Genomic DNA, 17,873 nt, shown 5'->3' with positions numbered 1-17,873 from the left:
CCAAATCTCTGCTCGAGTTTGATTGAACAAGCCAAAATAAATGTATCCCAACTGACAAAAAAAACCAATCCATTTGAATGAAATACTAAAAAGAAGAGCACAGTTACTTTTATGCCAATTTTTTAGGAATGAATCATTTATGTGCCCTTTAAAAATGATATGTCAAAATGACATTAATACAAGTAGGTATATATGGGAAGAGGTTTTTATTTTTCCCAGACCCCCTTAAATACATGTCTCTTGTTTTGAGCTTCATTGTTATTGAATGTTACCATATGTGAAAGGTATATCTCATGCATTACACATTAACAATACATGTAATTAATCTCTCACACCACAAACGCACAGGTTGAAATTGGAGAAGGATTTTTTTTTTTTTTCTAAATATGAAAACCGTAAACATGTTCAAGTGATTTTAAGGAGAGCGTAAGTAGCTATTGGAAAATTCCAGACTGAAAACTAATTTTTATTACAAAAAAATTACAAAAATGTCAACCGTTTCCAATGAAGGTTTCCCAGATAGTTGTGTGGCAGGTCGGGTCAATGGATGTAATCTACGCCCAAAATGAGAAAATGCATCGCTTTCAGTCCCTCGACCATGTTTATTAAATCCCTTACGGCGATGCAGCATTAACTGCAGTAGTGTTTTGATCAATAACTCAGTACCAGTAACTTATTTGCTCCAATTACAACGTTGGGCTTGAACACCACGACGTGGAATTCCGCTCTTAATAAAGGACAAGTGATTTGGATCAGCAGCCATCATCATTGTACTGCAGACGCACAACCGCTATATATATATATATATATATATATATATATAGTAAGTAAGGAACACATGGGAGAGGATTTAACTGATGAAACATAGCGATCGTCGGTGCTGAAAATGAAGCAAACCTACGAGCCTAAAAATAATTTAAATTATGTAAAGTTGTCCATTAAGCGTGTGGACGCTTTGATTGAGGGGTGCAGTCGCTCTAAGCGGTTCTCTAACAGCTCATTAGCTCTGGCACTGGGGCACCCGGCTATGAGCAATGTGATGGAGGAAAATTCTTTTGTCAGGCGGAAAGTGACTGGAAGTCTTCCCTGTCCCTGCGCATCAGACTTGCCCAACAAGTCATCCACCATCCAGCTCCTTCGTAGTTAAAGTTTAGTATTATGCATCTTCTCAGCCAACTCTAAGCCAGAGAAGCAACATGTAAGGCGTGGGAAGGCAGGGAACCGACCATTAGGGCCATATCACGGGGTGGAAGCTCACCTGGGCCTTTCTTCCCAAAGAGACCGACCCGAGAGGCCAAACTGATCGGTGACGGACTCGGTAGGTTCTCTTTCTTCTCTTTTTTTAAAAATATGCTTAAAAAGCATTTTTTTAGTGACTTGTAACGTGATATACTTTGTAGTTCATGTCATTAAATCCAAGGGTTGTGATTGAATGTGTTTGTCTGACATTGTTGTTTTACTTATTACAGCAAAGCCCTTTAGTTTAAACCTAAAATTTCATTTTAAAGCCAGATTTTGAGTGCAGAGTCTCCTTTGTCTTCAGGTTCAATATGGCCGTCAACATTCCCGGGTTGACGGCGATGCTGCTCTTTTACCTGCCGGTGCTCGGGGTCGGCATCTGGGCTTCTGTCAAGTACAAAAGAGAGGCGAGCAGAAGTGCAGCCGACAAGATCGAGATGGCCCTGCTGGGGAACCGCGGCGTAAAGAAGGCTGTCGGGATCTTTACGATGAGGCGGTGCACGCTGGAAGCTGCTGTTGCAACAGAGCAGGTTTCCAGGGTTTACGTTAAGTCCTGCAGACAAACAATAGAGATAAGCGGCCCATTAACAACTAATTAGCAAACTCCAACATGGAATTTGCATTTCATGTATGTAGCAAACAGACTTTTGACAGGTCGGCACACAAAAATGAATTCATTTAGATTTTCTCCAAAATGTACAGAAACTTCAGTCTGCAGGGACCGCGTGCTTTGTTGCAGCTCTCACTATCTTGATATTTGGAATACCACCCGTACTATTTGGGGCAGTGGCTGGTAAAAAGAGCTTCTGAAGATATTAAACATTTTTAACTTCATTAAAAACACGCATGTAACTTCAGTAAAAGCACTTTGATTGTGTGTGTTTCCAAAGATAACTGAAACAAGCCACATGTCAATGGAGAAAAGAAAATTGTTTAGTAAAACAGACTGTGTGTGAGAGTTTTTGTGACTCTTTGTGGAAGAGGGAGAGAGACGGAGGAGGACGAGGAGCTCCTTGAACTCAAACGCAAAAAGCTCAAATGGTAAATTCCGGTGAGCAAAGCTGGTCTGACGTTTGCTTCATCGTCTCTTTGCTTGCCGCGTCAGACTGGAACCTCACTTCTTACGGCTCTCCGTCTCCGCTGGAACGTGGCGAGGCAGCCACGGTCCTAGTCCTTAGCCACCTCACCCCGACCGTCGTCTCCATCGTCGGAAACCGCCGCCATTTCTGCCGCCGCCATGTCGTCGGCCGACTTGCAACATCTACAAGACTCTCCTGAGGCCGCAAGTGAGAACAACTAAGATGGTTTCTTGAATTCACATTTCCAGACAAAACATTTTCCTGCTGTTTCCTTTTCATTTAGGCCTCGCAGAGAGAAACCCAGTGGGCGATCCGAGCTGCGGTGGTGGTGGCCGGCTTGATGGGCGCATCGCTCACCAACCTTAAAAACAGCATCATCCCGTTGGTGAGTGGAGAGCCGTCTGTGGGTGCAGCACCAGTCATACACTTTCCGGGTTACACTCTGGAGGACGGCATCTATGTTCAGTACTCCCCAGTGAGGACCATCTCCGTGCTGTCCGCCATCGCTGCCAACTTGCTGTTCTCCTACCTGGCCTCGGCGCTTTTCAACAAAGGGCTTCTTCCCGAGAAGTGGGACGTGTGCAGAGTGGAAGACCAGAGCTCGGCCCGAACGCCGACACCGGCCGACCACAACAGGAGAACCGAAAGAGAAGGAAACACTCGATGAAATGGAATCTCCCCGAGACGCGTCACGGCCGATGATTACCACCACTTGTTAAAAATTGTCAGTGCCGCAATTCGATATAAGTACCGCATTAATATTATTGACATGCAAGGGGTTTCTTTTGGAATGTTTAAGCTGCTGTATTTTATTTTTTTATGAACAGGATAAAAGCTTATCCTGGAGGAGGAGGACTGAAAAAAAATAACTGGACCAGGTGTGATCACGTTGCTTTTGGCTGAGGAACCAGTGATTTATTGTCAAGCTTTGAAAATGTTGTTTGGGTTTATAATAACAGGTTTTCAAATTTGACAGCAATCCCAATTAATCATACAACTTGGAAGTCCAATTAGTCCACAGCAGCATCAACGCTATCGTATCATTTTTGGGCATATCTTTCAGAAAAATTAAGAAATCAGTCAAATATTGACTTTGGAGGTTTTTAATGCCTGATGGGCTGATTTATTCATTAATACCCTGAAGTGGCCTTTCTCTGTCTGAGTATCGGAGTTAGCTAAAATCCAAATTAAAACAATGAACAAACAACACTATCCATGTACGTTGTTGTGATTATTAATGTATTAACTCATGTCTATCCCGTCGTCCTGGCTTCTTTCAGATAAACGTATATGCAGATTGAAGCGAATAACAGTTGTCCACCGTGTAACACTCCACACCAGCTGGTGGCGGTAATGCGCGTCCATGTTTTATTGTGTAGCCAACGGCCAGAACAAAGAAGGAAGAAAAACGAAACTACGCATGCGCAGTTTCTGCTCGAATCCGATTGGTCCGTTTCAAAACTCAGACCGCGGCCGTGTTGTGTTTTTGTCTTAGGTTAGCTAACTGTTAGCACACAAAAAATACTGCTACCAATACTTGTTCCTCACCTAATGTTCCACACATAACTGCCAGGTACGTGTTTTGGTTGTCGTTTACTTCTTTTCCTAAACGGTCTTTGTAACAATAATTGACGTCTGAAGTTGACAGGTGAGGGGTCGCTGACGTTAGTCATCTCAACGTCTCCAGGTAGCTAACTGAGCTCGTCCGCTAGCTTAACCAAGAGACGTTTAGAGTTAACGATTCAAACGTTTGTCAAAAAAAACGTCCAACCGTTTACGAACTGTTAAACACAGATAATAACGTTAACTAAGTACCGACACAACGGGCCTTCGGCTGGAAGCCAATCGTACCCACGTCGACACCTCGCGACATTTCCTTCTGACGCGTTAACGTCGGACACGCGACGTGGTTACACTTAAACCAACTTTTTGCCTTTTAGCTAACGTTGATTCAAGAACTGTTGATGAATAACTCGTACGCCAAATTGACGATGAGCCCTCGGAGGTTTGCAAAAGTTTTGACATGAAATGCAACTCTCTCTGTGCCAGATTTTTGAAGGGCGTGACTGAACGTTACTCTCCGTTTACCAAGTGCTTTTTTTTTAATGTGAGCTAGTATTTGATCGCTTTGCATTGTTTGATTATTGTCACTTTTTTCGATTCGCTTAAATCCATTTGTTTCAGGATGATGGAATCATGCCTGAACAACAAGGCCGACACACGGGAACAGGTAGAAGTGGACGATTTGAAGAGAGATCTCTCATCGGAATTCAGCCCAATACCAGACCTGCAGGTCTGTGTTGCAAGAGCCATTTTCTACACATTGTCACTTAGACATCAACGTTATATATGAAATATATATTTTTACCCAGAACGTGGTTTCGGGGTTTGGCCCCCCCCACCCCCCGTATTTTATGTTAAAAGTGCATTCTAAAAGATCTTACAGAGAAATCTTTACAGCAAGCAGAGCAGACTTTGAAAACTGAGTTTTTTTGCCCAAATGTAGTCCTTCACTTTTTTTCTTTCTTTTCTTTCTTCCAATCAAATCCTGACGTGATGTTGCAGCATTCCAGCATTGAGGAGCGAGAGCACCTTCAGGTCTACCTTCGTATCCGACCCTTCAGCTCAGAAGAGAACAATAATGGAGAGTCACAGGTAAGAATGCACAATGTACACAGAGTTGCCAGAATACTTTTTATCTGCAGGGTTTTGTGATTGTCAAAACTCTGTTACTTAGAAAATGATGATTCAGAACAGGCTTTGCTTTTCAGCTTAATTATTCTCCAGTAAATATATCTGAACTTCTCTGATAACATTGTTGATGCAGCGTATGTCCATTTAAATACATTAAACACTAAATTGAATCTGCATTGCTCTTTCTTTTTTAAACAGGACTGTGTGACCATTGAGTCCCCAGACACAGTTCTGCTGAGGCCTCCCAGGTTGTCCCTCTCGGCGAGGCTTAGTGCTGACAAGTCACTTCCACAGACGGGCCAGCGCTTTCAGTTCTCTCAGGTTGGTGTTTCCTGGCAGATGAGAGAGACAACAAAGTTTGATGTGTATCAACGTTTCCTGATTTTATTGTCATCAGAAATTTCTTTTTAATATATCGTTACTTGTATGCAATACATTTTGGCATGCCACCATTTTTTTTCTTGAGCTGAAAAACGGGTCTAGGAAAGGGGCATAAATTGGCATAAAAAAAGTCTTGGTTTGTAATAAATTCCCACTTCTTATCTTCCTTTTAGGTGTTTGGTCCTGAGACAATGCAGAAAGAGCTTTTTCAAGGCACAGTAAAGGATTTGGTGAAAGAGGTTCTCGAAGGGGGGAACTCTCTGGTTTTCACTTATGGAGTCACCAACGCTGGCAAGACATTCACATTCTTAGGTGGGCTTCTCTTTGTTATTGTAGATTGTATTGTAGTTATTGCTTTCTTTGGACCACACAACCTAAGCTTGGCTTATTGTCAAGAAGTAAGTGAACTGAATTACTGCTCTGCCTTTGCTGAACCTGAAATGAAGGTACATATTGCCACCTACTGTGATTTTTCATAGTCAGCTGTTAATTAATTAATTATTATTAATTGATAAGGATTTATCTGGCCTGATTTAAATCTTGCATCCCTACGAGTATCTACTCTAATGATCTACTCTTGTCCCTCAGGTCCAGATGCTGATGCTGGTGTCCTGCCCAGGTCTCTCCAAGTCATTTTCAGCAGCATTGAGGAACAGGTTTTCACTGAGATGAGCGTCAAACCTCAGCGCTGCCGAGAGTTTACGAAGCTCACCAGGGAGCAGCAGATTGAAGAAGCGACGTACAAGAGAAACTTCTTCAGTCAATTTAAAGAGGTGACCCTTGTAACCTAGTACCAAGCTAAACTCATGTTCATTTAAGTTAAAGATTTAACATCCACGTAAAAGATCCCTGTCACTTCCAGCCCATGAAGCAAAAAAACCCTCACATTTGAATATCTGGTTGCGCATTAGGAATGTCAATAACAGGATAGATTTATACAACGAGACATAACTACTTGGATTGGTAATCAGTAGTCAGATGAGCGCCCAACCGCCAAGCAGATGTTTTTACATTTGAATATTATTTTTCACATTCGAATAGTTGTTTTTAACAACTATATATATATATATATATATATATATATATATATATTAGAATATAGAATTCGTTGACAGCCTTATCACATGGTATGAATAATTTCTGTCATCTGCACTTAATGTGTTGTAAATATGTTATGATGTTCATTCGTTATACATGACCTGGGAGTGGAATCCCTCCTCTGTTCCTCTCCTCAGGTTTTTGGCTATTTTTTTTCTGGACTGAGGTGAGGGTACCTGGATGGAGGATGTCTCTTGTGTAGAGACTATACAATTTGTTTTTAGTAATTACTCATGTAAAGCACTTTGTAACATTGCTCCAAAGAGTTTCCAAAAAGATATACTTAATAAATAAATACATAAGTTATTAAAACTGATGCATTTTTTCTTTAGAGTGAGAAGAGCAATTCCAGCCTGTTGAACTCGACCAACAAGACTCTTCTTGAAGGCAAGATATAGATTTTTCTTTCGATCTATTATTGGTTGTTTTCCTGCCATTTTGTTTCTTTTTTTCTAAATGCAGCAGCCTAAAATCTTACACTGAAAGCACCCGTCCACTTTGATCAAAATGTACCGCTTAACATTAGGGCAGGAATTTCAAGATATCTCACTGCTTTCTCTTGTATAGAAGAGTAAAGCACAAATGAATACCATTATAGAGTTATTCCATGCACTGTTGAGCCTGTCACTACAGGGGAATGACTTTCCTCGTATGCCTTTGTTCCAGGGTCCTCCACGCTGGGCATGACCGTAGAAGCAGGGGACAAAATCAGCCTGGCAGTAGAACCCCACACAAAGTTCTCTGTTTGGGTTTCTTTCTGTGAAATCTACAATGAGAACATTCACGACCTCCTCGAGGTGACACCCAACGGAGCGACCAGGAGGACGGCGCTGCGGCTGTCACAGGACGTCAAGGGCAACGCCTTTGTCAGAGGTCTGAAGGGTCGGGCGGGAGCAGGCAATGTGTTCCTAAAACAATGCAAATTATTTAGGTATAAATTCGATCTGTGTAGTAAGTTGTCTCGTAGTCGATTGATCGGTTCCCATCAAAGTTGATTGATTTTTTAATTTTTTTATTTAGGGACCACACCAAATTTACTGCACCACTAGCTCTCATGATTAAAATGTCTCCCTGTGCTGTACTTATGGGTTGGTGTACTTTTCTCTTTTTGACCAGAGGCACCCATTACAACCTCTTAAAAAATGTAATTTGCAAACTTTGAATGAATGCCATGTTGCTCAAACTAATGGTTAAAAACAATTTGGTATTCATCAGCTTTTATTACTGTGCCGTAAAGAAATGACTGCTGTGACCTCTCAGTTTCATACGAATCTCCTGCTTTATCAAATGTGTATTTAGATCTGCGATGGATTCAGGTGAGTAGTGCAGAGGAGGCTTACAAAGTGATGAAGCTTGGCAAGAAGAACCAGAGCTTCTCCTCCACCCGGCTCAACCAGCTCTCCAGTAGGAGGTGAGGGTGTCAGCCAGAAGCGTACACAGATACTCCGCTCAGAGCTCTTTCTCTCCTGAGAGAACATGTTTATTCCATCTTAATACAAAGTTACTGAATGAATGCTCCATTTTCTATCCCTGCAGTCACAGTATTTTCTCCATTCGTGTATTGAGGATTGAGGACATTGGGTCTCTGCGGGTCCACGCAGTCAGCGAGTGAGTGTCTGAGTGGCTCATTTAAACATGGTTTATATATGTGCAACCTTCATTATTTAGTTTTTTGAAGCATTAAGTGTTGAACGTGGATTTTCCGGGCCTGCTTTATGGGTCCGGGTTGGATAAATGTGCTTGTCCTCAGGTTGTGTCTGTGTGACCTGGCTGGATCGGAGCGATGCGCTAAGACCCAGAATAGAGGAGAGCGTCTCAAAGAAGCCGGAAACATCAACACCTCCCTGCTCATTCTGGGAAAATGCATCAACGCACTGCGACACAATCAGCAGGCCAAGTGAGTATTCCCTTTCTTCTCATCTCATGTTAATGAATTAGTAGTCTTTGTGGAATATAAAAGCGTCATCCCATAGTGTTGCTTCACTCTGCCGGTATTATTGCTCTTGAAACGAACGTTTGAAGCGCGTTAGTTGTAACACTTTTATAAGGATATACAGGATTTGGTGGCTTTTTTTTGTCATTCTGCCCCTTTTGGGTGAAACATTGAATAAAACATTCTACACAAGTTACAAATTCTACAAGTTAAGCATCAATTTAACTTCAAAAGTGTAGCCGCACAAACCGTTCACAAAGCACAGGAATCAATGCCGGCTAATCTGGTCCCTCCCTCAGGCTGCTTCAGCACGTTCCCTTCAGGGAAAGCAAGCTGACCCACTACCTGCAGAGCTTCTTCCGTGGTCGAGGAAAAGCCTGCATGATCGTCAACATCAACCAGTGTGCCTCCATGTACGACGAGACCCTCAACGTCCTCAAGTTCTCCGCCGTGGCACAGAAGGTGCAGACACGTTTTCATCTTCTCTCTATGTTGTGCTTTGCTTTCTGGGAGTCCCCCCTTTCCTATGCGTGTAATTGTTTAGAATTATGTTACATTTTGTTATTTAATATATTATATATATTTTTTAATTGTTTCCGGTCCCTTTCCAGGTGGTTGTCCTGTCTACCAGGCCGCCTCCCATTGTCCTGCCCGAGAGGTCTGCTGGTGAGATATCCTTCATCATCAACAATGCTGAGACAAAGACTGCGCGGGGCAGCAGGAGGAGCTCTGTGATTGGCTGGGATACTAGCCTGGAAGACGTACAGGTGGGGCGGGGTCTGAGTCACATCATGAGGCTTTTGCTTCATTACCATCTCTTTAATATGTTGGTGCTCTTTTTACTTGGATTATCAGTTGAAATAGTTTGTCAACATTGTTTAAATTGTTCATCCAGGAGGATGAAGATGATGAGTATGAGGAAGAAAACAGCCTGATGGAAGTCACAATGGATCAAACAGCCATTGAAGAAGAAGCTGATGAGAAAAACCAGGTCGGTCCCTAAAGAATGTTAGGACCCATTAAGGCCAAAAATTCCATCAAAACTTTATTTTATATTGTTCTTAAATTGATGAGCAAGATTGAGTGAGATTCTTTTTTACTATTTAGTCATTTTGTCTGAATCACAAGGCCTTGTTGTCTGAGCAATGAGCATTTGTTTTCATCTAATTGCTAAAGGCAGGATGCTCAGTGTGCTGCTGTCAACACAACCCTGAATTCCCTGCTGGTGCTGTATTGTTTTTGTTGCCTGTTCCTTTTGACAGATAGGTTTAGCTTCTTAACTTCAAACAAATAGGATATATTCCTAATGTTGTCAGTGGTAGAATATTTATTTTTTGTACATGAAAACTCTTTCTGACAGCGTTTTGTGTCCCATCCCTCAGAGGCATTTGGCGCTGTTGAAGCAGCTGCAGATGCAGCTGAAGAAGGAGCGAGCGGAGAGCCTGCTCATGGAGGCGCGACTCCGAGAGGAAATCAGCAGGGAGTTCTCGGAGATCTTCTCCGAGATGCAGATTGACTACAAGTGAGACTCGCACATATGATGCTACCAGGGAAGCTTGGGGCTTGAAAAATGAGGTCATGCAAACGCGCGCCTGTGTGTGTCTTTAGTAACCGCCTGGCGAGGGAGAGCGATATCTTAGAGGAGCGAGCAGAAAGGAGGATGGAGATCTTCAAGGGCCTCATGGACAAAATGGCCAGAGCTGGACCCAGTCTAGAGGCCCAGGTAACAACATTCCACTCCTTGGGTCACACTTCATATATTCTGTTTGAGGAAATACTACGAATGCTAAAAATGATTTCTGAAAAAACAATTATGTGGATTATCTACACATTATGTGTTACCTAATGATCAAAATTGGAAGCCTGGTTGGGACGTCTGGGGGAATTCAGCCAAACAACTTTTCTCGTTCTGGTAGATTAATGTGAACATAACAAACAAAGCGTGAGTGTCGTATGGTGCTTGGTGTGTCTCTAACTCTCATCCTTACCAGACCCGTGTCTGCCTGGTTGGCACTTTCTGCTTTGCTCTCTGACCTTGCACTTCTCAACCAGGATGAGACAGTGACTCCCTAAATGAGCACTAAGAAATATCACTATGCAAAAAGTATTTGCTTACTCGAGCAATTATATCTTTAGGTATGTGTGGTGGAGCCGTGCCATGGCACCACATCTGGATGTTATAACTGGAGATGGGCTCACTAATCTCCGTGACTGATTTGTTCAATTCTTCCTACTGGCCTCAGGACACATCTCTGGACTCCCACTCGCCTGAAATGGAAGGCCCAAAGCAGGCAGCTGAGCCTCCTCATGCACGTCTGGGTTCAGTCCGAGCAGAGGCTCAGGGAGAGAGGGGAGAAACGGGTGAGGAGCTGGAGAGAAAGCTGCTGCAACGGAGTGAGCACCAGCTGAAAGTCCGAGGGCTGATGCCACACAAACACACAAACGCAAATGAATCCATCGAGTGGACGTGGAAAAACTGCTTATCTGCCTTCACATTGTAGTTTAAAGGGCTTCTGTTAGACCTAGAAAGCATTTAAATAGCACTCCACCCATAAACCGATTCAACATGCTGACGCACCATCAAATGTATCCCCCACACACACCAATTACTGGCCAAAGGAAAAAAGCCCACTTCAGCCCACTCAAGTTCCTGCTGCTTTCAAGCTGTCTGGACGAGAAAGCGGAGCCGCATGAAACAATTCCAGAAGTAATTGGCATTTATGTTGGCATATATTTGATGGCATAAGAGTTTCCTTTTAGTCTAATAGCCTATTTAAAGCTTTTGCTTTTTGGGAGTCTGATGTTTATATGTTTCTTGTTTTATAATATGAAAATATTTTAGTCTAGTTGATGAGCATTGTAATACTTAATACATTACTTATATTATAAACATCACTTTAAATGGCCACCAGATTGTAATGTGTGTGTGTGTGTGTAATATATATATATATATATATATATATATATATATATATAAATTAAATATAGTCTTTCAGCACATTTAGTAGGTGGTCGAATCCATGGCTGAAATGCACCATTTTCAAAATGATTTGTCCACATGTTTCTTCACAAAGGTTGCTTGATGGGTATTATAAGCGAAATTGTTAGATACCAGCGATGTCACCTCTGGTCTGCTTCTAACATTGTGCTGCATTTATTTTGTCTTATTTCCTATGTGAAGCCAGTGGATTAGAGCGTGAAGAGAAAAGAAGGCTTCTCTCTGAGCTCCAGGAGAAGTCGTTGGAGATCGACCGGCTGGAGAAACAAGTGAGAGACCTGCAGAAGTTGCCGGAGGAGGGGAGTTCACGTGAGGAAGAGCGGCTGCAGGTAAGACACCGCCGGAGAAAGGAGAACACGTTGGTGGGACCGCTAATTACATCTTAGTGTTGGGGGAGAGTTCATCTAATGCACACTATGGCTCTCTCATTAACTCCGTCACCTACATTCTGGACCAAACTGATTCACAAAGCCAGTATTTTATTGTCTTTTATCTGTCTATCAAACAAGGATTGTCTATGGCCACACTGAGGGGGGTGGGGGTCAAAGTGTCTATTCCTCCACTCCTGTTCCCCCGCTGAAGTCCTTGTCATTCGGCAACACAATCCTCTCTGATGTGTATTAAACCTTCTCTTGAAGCCAAGAAGCAAGATACTTTAGATTTCTCACGACGGCGTTATCTGCTCATTTCCACCACAGTAAATACTCATTGCTTCTGTCACTCAGCAGGCGATTGCTGTCGAGAAGGAAAAGAGAGCCAGAGCCGAATCTTGTTTGGATCACCGGACTCTGGAAAGAGAGGAGGCACTGGCATCCTTACAGGAAGAGATTAAAGCAAAGGAGGAGGCCCTTGCCAAACTCCGGGAGCTCCAGCAGAGCAAAGAGGAGGTGCAAGCATCCCTTGGAGAGGAGAGGGAAGGTAACAAGAAAGCCACGGCAGCCCTTGAAGCGGAAAGGAGAGCCAGGGAGGCGTCCATGGCAGCCCATTCAGAAGAGAAGCAATGCAGACTGGACATAATTGCTGCCCTTGGTCGAGAGAGGAGCAGCAAAGAGGAGGCTCAGTCTGCTCTGAAGGCAGAGAGAGAGAAGAGGCAACAGGAGACCGATGCTCTTCGCCAGGAAGTCCGAGCGCTCGCTGCCAGACTGGAAGCTTCAGAGCACCAGGTGGGCAACAACGATTTTGTCCCATGAACTATGAAACAACGCTTTTCTCAAGCTGTTCTATTCACGTTAAATTGTTTAGCTTTCTAGCATGTATGTACAAGATGTGATACTTGAGTTCTGAACTGACCTCAGCGTTTTGAGTATTGCCGTGAGGTTGTTGAGCATTTGTCCTGTAATGGTGTGTTATCGGTGTTTTAATGAAACCATCTTGCTGCTAGTAGACTACATTAAGGTATACATTTTTGTAAATAACCACAGGTGACCAGCAGCACAGAGCGAGCTGAACAAGTGTTGATCCAACAACAAACTGCTCAGGCACAACTGGACAAGTGCTCTATCGAAGTCCTGGAGAAAGCTTCACAGATCCACACGCTGACCCACGAAGTTCAAAGCCTGAAACAGGAACTGCGGACTTCAGCGACATCGTCTGACGCTGTTAATGATCAGCTGACAGAGGAAGTGTCGGCGCCAAGGATTCATCTGGCTGAGGAAAAGGAGAAAAATGAGAGCAAAGACAGAATAATGCTAGAATTTCACCACCAGCTCGATTGCCAAGAAAACGCTTTAGAAGCATTAGTAAATGAGTGGAGGGCAAAGCGTGAGGAACCAACTTTGTACTTAGAGAATTTCAAAATAAACCTAGAGGAACAAAAGGCAGAGGCACAACAACAAGACAAATTAGACTACGAAGCCATACTTTCCAAACAAAAAGAAAACCTCTGCAAACTTCAACATCTCCTACTAAAGGTGAGAGAGCAGGATCAAGCTGAAAAACTCAAGGCCGAAGTAGAAGAAACTAATTCTTATAGTTCTGCTGCCAAAGAGGATCTGAAGAGGTTGAACTCTGATCTCCAGACTGAAATTGCATCCCTGAAGTTAAAGCTTTGCAACATGGAGGAAACTCGCTGCAAAACTGAAGCTCGGCTCGCCTCGTCAGAATTTGAAGAGGCGCTAAAAGAAAACAACAAACGGACGGAGGAGAAGCTGGCCGAGGCGGCGAAAGTGTCTGCAGAGCTGCAGGAAAAGCTGCTGGAAAAGGCAGCAGAGGCAGCATCCCTGCAGAAGAGGCTGGAGAAGGCGCAGGAGCAGCGGGAGGAAGAGGAGATGCAGGCGGTCCAGGAGGCTCGGCGCAGGGAGGTGGAGAGGCGCAGGGAGCTGCTGGCTGTGGCGCACGAGGCCATTGCTCAGAAGGACTCCGAGCTGGAGAAGAAAGCCGAGGAGATCAGCAGGTACGGCCGTTTCCTTTGCAGGAAGATTAGATCATAATGAGAATTGTTGATGGAAGATCCTAGCCAGCTTATTAAAGACGTTGTGCTACACAACTCTATTCAATTTGATATCTAATCAAACCTCCACATCCATCTGGATGCAGTATTCCTATTTATGCTCCGCCGGAACCTGATTTTGCTGTTGTATCTGTCGCCCAGGACGGTTTATTCAAGGTTAACGATTAAAAACTTTAGTTGAGTTCTTTTACTTTTTAGTTTGAGTCCGGCCCGAAGATGAGAATCTTACTGTAATGAAGGATAATAAAGGAGGAAAACAATTTGGGTCTAGTTTGGATCTATTCTCTCACTGTAAATACATTTTCTCTTTATTACTGTGCCTGTCACCTCTCCAGCAGTACATTGGGCCCGGGGAGTGCTTTAATAATCCAGCACTCCATCCAGCCGCCGCATTAAAGAGCAATAGTGCCGCCCTGGACCAATATATTCTGTCCTGTCTAGTTTAAAGAATTTGTTGCAGTTCCTTGTTATCTTGTCTCGCTCTCCCAGACTAAAAGAGAACAGCAAGCAGGACTCTGACAGAGTAAAGAGCCTCAGCCGCGACCTTCAGAGGAAGGAGGACGATACTTCAGACCTCCGAGAGAAACTAGCCGACTACAAGAAGCAGGTCCAGCAAGTCCAGAAGGAGGTGCATCATTTATTTATGTCTCGCCTCACTACTTTAAACCAAAGAAATGTCTTTCCGACAAGGTCAGCACGTAATTTGCCAATAGCCGCTTTTACACATTTTTAAATAAAGTGCTTGCCTTAGATGCCCCAGCTTCTGTGTACAGGGCCTCTGCAGAGGTCACACTGTGGCCTCATGCCTCACACACACACTGCTACAACGTCGAGGATGTTAACGGAAGCCGACACGCACCATCCAGAATATCTGAGCCCACTGACACAGCACTTCATATTCATCATTAACATACGTATTTACATAAGTCTACTATTATAACATTTTCACCCTCGCTTGAGTAGAGTAGATTCAGTGATCAAGACAAATTTAATTAAAGGATACGAGAAAACAAACGTTGGATCACTGGCTTCTAATTGGACACTGATATGAACAGCAGATGTGATAACATTGGTTTTTTTCTGAAGATATCTGCCATGAGAGAAGAAGAAAAGCTTTTGAGGCAAAAGCTGGCTGACCTGGAGAAAGCCAAACGGCAGCTTCAGTCTGACGTTGCCAATAGAGACCGAACCATCCAGCTGCTCAAAGTGGTGAGATGATCTATCAAATCCAAAAGTTATGAGTCTAAGTCCTACATGTTAGTTTATTGATGTGTCCGCTTCCTCGGCTCATCTCTCTCCCTACTGTAGGAGCAATCATCTGACACAAAGTCCGACCAGCTGCTCTACCAGAAGGCCTGTAAAGGTAAACCAGAGGGAAAACGTTTTGTGGTGTTTGTGGAATGATGTTTTTTTCAAATCATCCCAGACAATATTCTTAATGAAACGAACATTGTTGGTATTGTAATCATTTTGTGTGTAACAACTTAAGAAATAGTAATCTCCCAAAATTCTCAGAGCTGAAGGTGACATCTTCATATTGCTAATTCTTTCTTGATAACACTTAAAACTAAAGGACACCCACTTGTTAACTTGCCACAGCCTTCATAGTTACAAATACTGGTATGGCTGTTAATGTGAATATTCACTTTGAAAGGTCCTCAAACTCTGAACTTGCCGTCTTCCTCTGCTGTTACCCGTTTCTGGCCTCCCTAGGAGACCAACAGTGTGCTGGTTGACTATGGCGTTCTGTGTGTAAACCTGTACCGTTGTGTGTGTGTGTGTGTGTGTGGCCGTGTGTGTTTTTGTTCCTTTTGTAGAACTTGAAACCAAGGAGCTTGTAATGGAAGACATGCGTTTAGCTCTGACTGAGCAGGAGGAGACGCAGGACCAGATGGAGCAGGTCTTGGAAGAGAAACTTAACCTCATCCAGGAACTCACTAGCGGTAAGGATTCGTTTTCTAAGGGGTTCAGCCCACGGACAGCTTAGTCTAATCCTCTTGTGCTTGAAAGCTGCAGAGAAACCCAAATGTTCATAGAAGACATTTAATGAAACTGAGACTTGAGTGAGTGTGTTTCTTCACAGGAATAACACATTCAGTAAGTCAATCAATGTAGAGTGTGAAGCACAACACACCGAGCTACGATGCAAACACGGAAAACGTTTATCTGATTGCAATCCAATTATTCATTTTTAATTTACACATTTTTCTCTGATTTCAACCGTTACAGAGGTGGAGAAATTGAAAGGGATCTTATTGCAGCAGGACCGACGTGGAAACGCCACACACCTTGAGGTAGATACTCCATCAGATGACCTCAAACTTGCCAAGCAAGAAACCGCACAGGTCCAGGAAAGCTTGAAGGTAATGAAATTTATTTTCAAATGTCGATTTACGTAGTCGCTCCCGAATAACCGACAATGACCGTTTTGCGTGCAGCTGTGTGCAGAGAAACACCAGGCCGAACGCAAAAAGTGGCTGGAGGAAAAGCTGTCCCTGATTGGCCAAGCCAAAGAGGCTGAGGACAAGAGGAACCAGGAAATGAGGAAGTTTGCCGAAAACAGAGAACGCCACGCTCGACAGCAGAGCCAGTTGGTAGGAAAAGGATCCTATTTAAACACGGTTAATGACCCTAAAAATCAAATCCCACATATGTATTGATGTAGCAGGCTTGTTTTTTCTGTTTTAATGATCATAGCAGCCTTGGCGGTGTTTGACTGTTAATATTGAAGAATACTTTCCTCACTCAAACTTTACATAATTGGAATTTCCCCCACATGGTCCCCTCGCATGTCATCTCCATCTTTGTCAGGAGTCCACTTCATCCCAGCTGGCTGAGAAGGAGCAGACCATGGAGAAATGGAGGAAGGAGAGAGACGCCCTGGTAGCAGCTTTGGAGGTCCAGCTACAGAAGCTTCTCTCCAGCCAAGCAGAGAAAGACAAACTCATCCAACAGCTTCGACAGAATGATAAACAGCCACCACAAGAGGTCAGTATGACTTAACAACGCATACAGGGACCACTTACTGAAGAGGGAAGCTGTCACAACTGGCTGCTACTGGCCACTTGTTTCCATCATCCATCGAGGCAAAACATCTGCCGCAAAATCCTTGAAGGGGAAACTTTACTGGAAGTTTGAACCACATCAACACGTTTTGCCCCGTTTCATTCCACGTTGATCGACCCCTGGGTGGGATTCACGGGGAGAGCAGACCTTTCTGAAACTTCTCTCACCGACACCTTACCCCAGGAGGGAAAGGGCAGCTTTGGAACCCAGTTAGTAACATAATTCAACCAATGAAGATGAATAAGAGTTCGGTACCTGGTTCCTCTAATGTTGCACAACAGTTTATTTAGCACAAGAGAATATTCCACTTTTGGTCCCCAAATTCCCATAATCTATTGCATTAATTGACTAAAGCTCTGGATCACATTTTGGCTAAAGAGCATAACAATGGAGGGCTGGCAACAGGAAACATTCTCAGTGTCCCTTCTGCCTGTTACAGTGTGATGGCGCTGGTGATGGCGTCCGTGTGGCAGAGCTGCAGGCTGCTCTGTGTGAAAGGGAGGCCCAGATCCTCCGACTGAAGGAAGAGCTCCAGGCCTTCGCTGCCACGCAGGATGCAGGCACACAGGTCGGTCTCAAGGCAAACACATAATTACTCACTGGATTTAAAGCCCCAGGCCTGCTAGAGAGGTGGTCACCCTGCATGTATTTCTCCTACTGTGTTCTCAGGGTGCAGACAAGTTTAAATGAGTTAGCTGAGATAAATTCAACTTTGTCAGTTGGCATGCAATTTCATGTGAAAGAGTATTCTACTTGTAATCATGATTCATGTGATTTTCTTTCAAATTCCGCCTGTGCCAGATTGAAAGCCATGCGAGCCCTGCTGCAGTGGTCGGGAAACCACAGTGTGACACTATTAACAGGAAATCAGGAGGAAGGAGGGAAACCAGGGCATCAGTAAGCAGTCAGGTACGCTCACAAGAAGATATGGAAATA

At 43.6% G+C, this 17,873-nt stretch overlaps 1 protein-coding gene and 1 pseudogene across 8 annotated transcripts in view; both read left to right on the top strand.

Annotated features, from left to right (window-relative positions):
* Positions 1 to 828: 828 nt before the first annotated feature.
* LOC120820840 (high affinity choline transporter 1-like) lies at positions 829 to 3,818 on the top strand (annotated as a pseudogene).
* The window catches only part of LOC120820839 (kinesin-like protein KIF20B), a 27,947-nt gene continuing 13,787 nt past the window's right edge, over positions 3,714 to 17,873 (top strand). For 2 of the 8 annotated variants that reach the window (XM_078104786.1, XM_078104782.1), the window contains exons 1-29: positions 3,714 to 3,891; positions 4,503 to 4,611; positions 4,884 to 4,973; positions 5,211 to 5,333; positions 5,567 to 5,705; positions 5,982 to 6,166; positions 6,824 to 6,878; positions 7,158 to 7,364; positions 7,791 to 7,902; positions 8,028 to 8,099; positions 8,242 to 8,388; positions 8,724 to 8,886; positions 9,036 to 9,191; positions 9,320 to 9,415; positions 9,807 to 9,946; positions 10,033 to 10,147; positions 10,668 to 10,785; positions 11,606 to 11,751; positions 12,151 to 12,585; positions 12,844 to 13,814; positions 14,361 to 14,499; positions 14,958 to 15,080; positions 15,180 to 15,234; positions 15,689 to 15,814; positions 16,101 to 16,234; positions 16,310 to 16,465; positions 16,683 to 16,859; positions 17,377 to 17,505; positions 17,739 to 17,846. In XM_078104786.1, the coding sequence (XP_077960912.1) occupies positions 4,504 to 4,611; positions 4,884 to 4,973; positions 5,211 to 5,333; positions 5,567 to 5,705; positions 5,982 to 6,166; positions 6,824 to 6,878; positions 7,158 to 7,364; positions 7,791 to 7,902; positions 8,028 to 8,099; positions 8,242 to 8,388; positions 8,724 to 8,886; positions 9,036 to 9,191; positions 9,320 to 9,415; positions 9,807 to 9,946; positions 10,033 to 10,147; positions 10,668 to 10,785; positions 11,606 to 11,751; positions 12,151 to 12,585; positions 12,844 to 13,814; positions 14,361 to 14,499; positions 14,958 to 15,080; positions 15,180 to 15,234; positions 15,689 to 15,814; positions 16,101 to 16,234; positions 16,310 to 16,465; positions 16,683 to 16,859; positions 17,377 to 17,505; positions 17,739 to 17,846 (4,725 nt within the window). In that variant the 5' untranslated portion in view covers positions 3,714 to 3,891; position 4,503. Of the gene's footprint in view, positions 3,892 to 4,502; positions 4,612 to 4,883; positions 4,974 to 5,210; positions 5,334 to 5,566; positions 5,706 to 5,981; positions 6,167 to 6,823; positions 6,879 to 7,157; positions 7,365 to 7,790; positions 7,903 to 8,027; positions 8,100 to 8,241; positions 8,389 to 8,723; positions 8,887 to 9,035; positions 9,192 to 9,319; positions 9,416 to 9,806; positions 9,947 to 10,032; positions 10,148 to 10,667; positions 10,819 to 11,605; positions 11,752 to 12,147; positions 12,586 to 12,843; positions 13,815 to 14,360; positions 14,500 to 14,957; positions 15,081 to 15,179; positions 15,235 to 15,688; positions 15,815 to 16,100; positions 16,235 to 16,309; positions 16,466 to 16,682; positions 16,860 to 17,376; positions 17,506 to 17,738; positions 17,847 to 17,873 lie in introns of all 8 variants that reach the window. The other 6 variants (XM_078104785.1, XM_078104781.1, XM_078104784.1 and 3 more) reach the window with 3 other exon arrangements.

This window comes from Gasterosteus aculeatus, chromosome 6 (assembly GCF_964276395.1).
Source record: "Gasterosteus aculeatus chromosome 6, fGasAcu3.hap1.1, whole genome shotgun sequence".
In the NCBI taxonomy this organism is placed as follows: domain Eukaryota; kingdom Metazoa; phylum Chordata; class Actinopteri; order Perciformes; family Gasterosteidae; genus Gasterosteus; species Gasterosteus aculeatus.
Note: the sequence above shows the minus strand (reverse complement) of the source record. Positions and strands in the feature narration are given on the sequence as shown.